This window comes from Cyprinodon variegatus, unplaced genomic scaffold (genome assembly GCF_000732505.1).
Source record: "Cyprinodon variegatus isolate N-32 unplaced genomic scaffold, C_variegatus-1.0 Scaffold163, whole genome shotgun sequence".
Taxonomy (NCBI): Eukaryota; Metazoa; Chordata; class Actinopteri; order Cyprinodontiformes; family Cyprinodontidae; genus Cyprinodon; species Cyprinodon variegatus.
Window position 1 is genome coordinate 1,161,303 of NW_015150616.1, and position 6,334 is coordinate 1,167,636.

The 6,334-nt window shown below is 39.9% G+C and overlaps 1 protein-coding gene across 1 annotated transcript in view; it reads right to left on the reverse strand.

Moving 5' to 3' along the window:
- The window catches only part of vps33a (VPS33A, CORVET/HOPS core subunit), a 15,787-nt gene that overhangs the window by 5,847 nt on the left and 3,606 nt on the right, over positions 1 to 6,334 (reverse strand). The window contains exons 4-11 of the mRNA XM_015378005.1: positions 5,677 to 5,793; positions 5,391 to 5,565; positions 5,104 to 5,297; positions 4,605 to 4,731; positions 2,011 to 2,078; positions 1,787 to 1,924; positions 1,572 to 1,709; positions 1,312 to 1,480 (exon numbers count right to left, since the gene is read on the reverse strand). Of these exons, the coding sequence (XP_015233491.1) occupies positions 1,312 to 1,480; positions 1,572 to 1,709; positions 1,787 to 1,924; positions 2,011 to 2,078; positions 4,605 to 4,731; positions 5,104 to 5,297; positions 5,391 to 5,565; positions 5,677 to 5,793 (1,126 nt within the window). The remainder of the gene's footprint in view (positions 1 to 1,311; positions 1,481 to 1,571; positions 1,710 to 1,786; positions 1,925 to 2,010; positions 2,079 to 4,604; positions 4,732 to 5,103; positions 5,298 to 5,390; positions 5,566 to 5,676; positions 5,794 to 6,334) is intronic.

Below are 6,334 nucleotides of genomic sequence, written 5' to 3' on the forward strand. Positions count from 1 at the left end.
TTTAAAATATCGGCATATCGGATATCGGCTAAAATCCCAATATCGTGCATCCCTAGTTTCAGAGTCTAGGTAGAATCTGGCTGCCAGATTTGACCCAATGTCGTCTCATCTTGGAAACAGCTGAGTCCCGTAATGGAGTACTTTTAGGTCATTAACAATTTAATGTTTCATTGTCGCTGTGGGGCTCTTGGGCCACTGACTTGCGATCAATGCAGAAAACAATCCCTTGTCAGAGCAAATGTTACATTTATCTGTAATCATCTGAATGTTGCCGCAAGAATACACAGGTGAAGATGATATTAAAAGCCTTGTAATTACATCGAAATTGTTTCCTTGTTTTCTAATTTTTTGCTAACTTAAGGGCTGGTTATACTCCCGCAGCAGTGTGTCGCAGTGAGCTTATAGTGGCTTATAGTATAAACCAGCCTTTAGTTCACATTTTAATTAGCACCATAAGCGAAATGCTTTACGTCACAAAAGTATTTCCACCGCTTGAACCTTTTCAAATGTATCCCGTCACAACAATAAAATAAAGTGAGTTTTATCAGGTGATGAACCAATAAAAAGTAGTGCATCATCCAGATGTGGCTTTAAGGATAAAAACATGCATCTGTATTCAGATCCCCTGAGACAGAACGCTGCTGACAACACTGTGTATCACTGTAGGTATAGCATGTTATCAGGAAGGGAGCTTTCCATTACACGTTTTTTTTCTCCACATATTTGCAATAAGCAAATATGCAATAATCCATTTAGGTAATTTATGCAAAAATCCTCTTCCACCACATTTCACCTCTAACACCTTCATGGCTTGTTGCACAAAACTCAGTGCTTTTTTGCAGTAATTCAGCAACCTTGCTTTTGCTCCATAAAAGGTCAGATTTGTTGAGTCCCTAACTAGTTGTTATCCTCCCTGCAGATGCTTCTTCCTCCAGCATGACCATCTTGGCTGTTTCTTTGATAAGTGCCTTCTTTCTTACTTTAACGCTGTGCCACACTGTTCAATTTTCAATCAGGAATGAAACAGAAATCCATAAAATAAAGAAGTGTAGAGATTTTGTTTTAAAGCTTAAACCATAGCTTAATTTCCACATAACTTTATTGCTGAGCTTTTTTTTTTTTTTTTTAACCAGCTTGATTTGTTACAATAAGTTTATTGAATGGTGCAGAGCTACAAAATGCTCTGACACACCGCGCTTGAAAACCTGTATTTTGACTCTTTATCTGTCTTTCTCTTTCCTTCATTAAAATCTAGATGAATTGAAAATAATCCCAGGGTAAAGTCAATCCCCGTTTCACCCTGACTCTTACGTTTCTTATGAAGTCCAGATGGGAGCTGCTGCCTCTCCTCGAAGTGAGGACCTGGGAGCATCTTTAGGACCTCTTCGATGCTACGCCATCCTGGTCTCGCCAGCACCTGAGTCAGTCGGATGCTGAGTGGAGCGTAGCCGCTGTACACGTACGAGATGTCATTCGGGTTCTGAGGACATCAACATACAGATATTAAAGGCCAACTCTTTAAAGCTACATGAGTTTGATTGTCACTTTTTCTTTTCTTCTCATTCACTGACCTGCTCGTTGGCGTCTTCCATCCACAGTTTAAGAGTCTTTCTGATAGTTGGGTAGTTATTTCTTGAAGCTGTCTGTGGCTTTAAAAGACCCGCCTTCTCTAAGTTGCTCAGTGTTAGTATATGCTCATAGCCATACGTCTAGAAAAAAAAGAAAGAAACCCTTTTAGCACAACAGAATAAGGATTATAAAATCCTTTTTTTTTATCTAACCCCACCTGGAGGATCTCCCTCTTGTAGTAGTCCAGAACCTTCTGCTTGAGGCCATTGTTACAGACTGACTGCATGCACACCAGGCGCAGAATCTTAATCAGCGGATCCTTTTGGGCAATGCTGTCCTCTATGTATGTGTTCACCTGGAAAGTGGAGTTTGTCACGACAATTATGAGACTTCAGGGTCAATTTGGCACAAGCAGAAGCATGAAAATAAGGTTTATTTTACCTTGTCTGTGTCAACACCAGTCATAAACTCCTGCTCCACTGTCAGATTATCAAAGAAGGCCTCTGATGCTGAAACAAATAATCATCAGATTTTAACTCATGCTTTCACGTCAATACAACCAAAAAGTCACTTGGTTTAATTACCTTCTGTACAACACCCAACATTAGACATCTTTTTTTTTTTATTATTCTTAAAGAAACATTTTTTAAATACTTTTATGAAATATACCAACAGAAACCACTGCAAAAGAAGCATTTAAAACATGCGGAATAAAGGTTTATTTGGCCTTCTTCACGCAGATAACCTTCAGCTGTTACATTCTTACACACCCTCCCGTTCCCTCAGGTCAGCTGATCAGTTGCTTCTGAGGGTCCCAAAGACAAAATGCAAGCTCAGAGGGGACCGTGCTTTTTCTGTGGCAGCTCCTAAGCTATGGAATGATCTGCCTCTGAGCATAAGACAGGCCCCTTCTCTTGCTATTTTTAAGTCCCTTCTTAAAGGAATAGTACACCCAAAACATGATTAGCCTTCATTTTCTACTCACCCCCATGCTGAACAACACCCTGGAGTACTTTTTTGATATCTCAAATGCATCTGGAGATCTGGGAGGCTTCTTGCTGTCTGCTGACATTCAAATAATGGAGGTCTATGGTGACCGAGACAGAAAGGTCCATAAAAGTCCACAAAAAACGTGTCAATATTCCTCCATACTGCTCGTCCAATGTATTCCAAGTGTCCTGAGTGGGTAGCATCCAGAATTTACTCGAAACTAAGTCATTTAGAATGTTTTTAGAGCATAAACAGTAGTGTATAGGACTTCCTGAAAGCGCGCACGTGCGCGTTCACGACGCTACGGAAGCCGGCAGACCAAACCAGCGCATTCAGCTCGGCAAAGAACTCATGCTCTTCCTCAACACTGAAGTCCTCAGACATTTTTCTTTTGTTGTTTCTTTCTTTGCACAGGTAAACAGCACATTTCTTCTTCTACGCTTGCATTATTGGAAGAGCAGACGCTGAATGCGCACTTTCATCTGGTTTGGTCTGCCGGCTTCCGTAGCGTTGTGAACGCGCATGTGTGCGCTTTCAGGAAATCCTATACACTACTGTTTATGCTCTAAAAACATTCGAAATGACTTCGTTTCGAGTAAATTCTGGATGCTACCCACTCAGGACACTTGGAATACATTGGACGAGCAGTATGGAGGAATATTGACACGTTTTTTGTGGACTTTTCTGTCTCGGTCACCATAGACCTCCATTATTTGAATGTCAGCAGACAGCAAGAAGCCTCCCAGATCTCCAGATGCATTTGAGATATCAAAAAAGTACTCCAGAGTGTTGTTCAGCATGGGGGTGAGTAGATAATGAAGGCTAATCATGTTTTGGGTGTACTATTCCTTTAAGACTCATCTTTTTTCCTTAGCTTTTGGCACAGTTTGAGAGGTTTTACTTTGTTTTATTCTGTTTGTATACTAATATGTATTTTACACTCGTTTTTTCTCTATTTTATAATTTTATTGTATTTTATGATTGTGTACAGCCCTTTGGTCCTGTCCAGTGCATAAAGTGCTTCATAAATAAAGTTGGTATGGTAACACATTTTCTTTAGTCACTATATTATTTTCTGCCAGAACACGAGTAGAAAACACAGAAAGCAGGTCTAATCTGCAAAACTGAGCTGTCTGGGAAACAAAGTTTTTGCTACACATATTTGACAACAAACTAACACCATAGATCAACCTGTACACATTTTTCCCCACAAAGCATCACATGGGATTGCAGCTAGAGCTGCAAATAACGCTTATTTTGCAAATCGAATAATCTGACGATAATTTTTTCCATTAATCGATTTTTTTATCGCATAGCCAAAAGGTTCCTTAAAGAAGATGTTTTACTAAATTGAACCAGATTAAAACATTTCCAATTGAGGAGTTCTGAGCATATTGACAGAAATTTTTTTTTTTTAATCTTAAATGCAAAATGTTTATATATATTTTTTATAATCTTGGTATAATTACCCTTCTAAACAGGTCACTCTGTCAGCTAAAGGCACGTTTTAGAGTCTTTATACTCCAGTTAAGGATTAATCGATTACTAAATTAGTTAAATAATCGATTAATCCCGATGAATTGTTCAAGCCCTAGTTGCAGGACTAACTGTGGAGATACTTGTCTTCAGTAGGAAACAGAAAACTGGTTAGATTGATTCGATGGTAGAAGCTAAATTCAGTAAACTTGAGGAAAAACCTGCTAGAAGCGGCACATGATGGGGACAGGGGCTGATGTTTGAGCAGGATGGCGGTAAGAGCCAAGAACTACTGTAGAAAAAGTTGGCAGTTTGGCCCAATCAAAAGCCAGACTACTTGAAAAACTAAAACTAATGTTGAATGACCATCTATTACAACAAATCCCAATAAAATTTTAAAAAATGGGTGATTTCAAAATGAAAAAAAAACAAACTAAATAAAGACAACTAAAAGTGTATGAAAACTTTAACTATAAGTGTGCTACTGGATTTTCAGATGCCAAAAGTGTAAAAGTGACAAAAATACCCATTTCAGTTTGAAGCTTGCTTCCATGGCGATATATACATACTTGTTATATCTTTAACCAGCTCAGCAATAGAGGTGTGGTTAGCCAGCGAGCTTCGTGCTGCCTGCATGTGAGGCAACTGAGACACAAACTGCTTTATCTCGCCAACTGTTTTAGCATTATGGCGTTCCTGGAACACAGAAAAGAAGGAGAGCAAGATATTTATTTTCCATCGATCTTGTTTTCATGTAAAGCTCGCTTTTTAATGTTACTATTTTGTAAAACTGTTATAAACTTGTAACAACTGATAACTGTAACAACTCTCCCGGTCGGAGAGGGAATACATTTTAGGAATATCATGTTTCTAAAATGTATTCCCTCTCCGACCGTCTGCCCTACCCTTTAAATGTCCACCGGTTATCAGTTGTTACAAGTTTATATCAGTTTTACAGAATAGTAACATTAAAAAGCGAGCTTTACATACTTCTCTGGCTGTTTTTGTAAGCATTAAATTCCCCTACGTTGTAATACAAGCAAAATAGAGCTGAAGCTAAAAACTTACCTCAAAGGCTGCTGATATAATTTTGGCTTTTTTGCTAAGTGCTGCACCAACAGCATTGAAGTTTTTGTCACGGATTTCAGCGTACAGCTCCTCAGCTGAGTTCAGTTGCAACTTCTTGGGCTCTGTGGGCAGATCTTTACTACCTTCACCTTGCTTCTTTTGTGCAAACTTTTCAGGAGGTAGCTTGACATAGCCTGTAAAACATAAAAAAAATAAAACAGCTAATATATTTCATACCACTGTAATCCTCCCAAGCTCTAAGCTAGCTTAAATTAGCATTTTCTGACCATTATGAATTCCATAGATCTCATCAATAAGACCCTCGTAGGTGAGCTGTGTTGCAAGAGGGGTCAGCAGGTCAACATTACGGTCCAGGAGAAGAAGAGTATCGAAGACGGGGAGGATCTGATTCTGAATGCCGGCAAACTCTCTCTTCATCCGCAACATCATGTTGGCCACATGCTGGGGAAACACAGAACAGTACTTTTCAAAACAAAATGCTATGATGCACATCTCTAAACATGCAGTCAGATGATTCAATTCTGCACAAATCTTTACGTTAAAGACACTTACCCGTGCGCAGTCTCCTTTCCCAAATATCTGAGGGATGGTACCATAGAGGGCCTGTAAGGTCATGAGGCCTTTGGCTGTGTGGTACAAACTGGTCTGGTCATTTTCTAAGTAGCACTCCTAAACAAAAACAACAAAAAAAATCTTGGTAAATTGGCTCACCGGGAGGAGGCCCAGAGGGAGACCCAGGACAGTGACTATGTTTCTCCGCTGGCCTGGAAGCGCCTTGGGACTCCCCCGGAGGAGCTGGCCAAAGTGGTTGGGGAGAGGGACGTCTGGGCCTCTCTACTGAAGCTGCTACACCCACGACCCGAGCCCCGATAAGCAGAAGAAGATGGATGGATGGATAATGGAAGATTTTCGCAGACTTTTGAAAATACCCGCCCACTCCACTTGAAAAAAAAATACACATGCACAATCCTGTACCCGCTCCTGAAAGGAACGGCTATTAAATGCATGCGAGAGCATGCACAAGTCCATTTCTTATGGAGGATCACTTATTTTGATGATCCACCCATAAAAAGAACATCCTCCACTATACCTTTAATTTATAGGAAACCTAAATTTGTGAGGATGCACTAAAACATTAACCTGACTCCGCCAGATGGATTTGCTCTGCATATCCATCTGGAAACCTTCCGTAGAAGTAATTTTGGGAAGG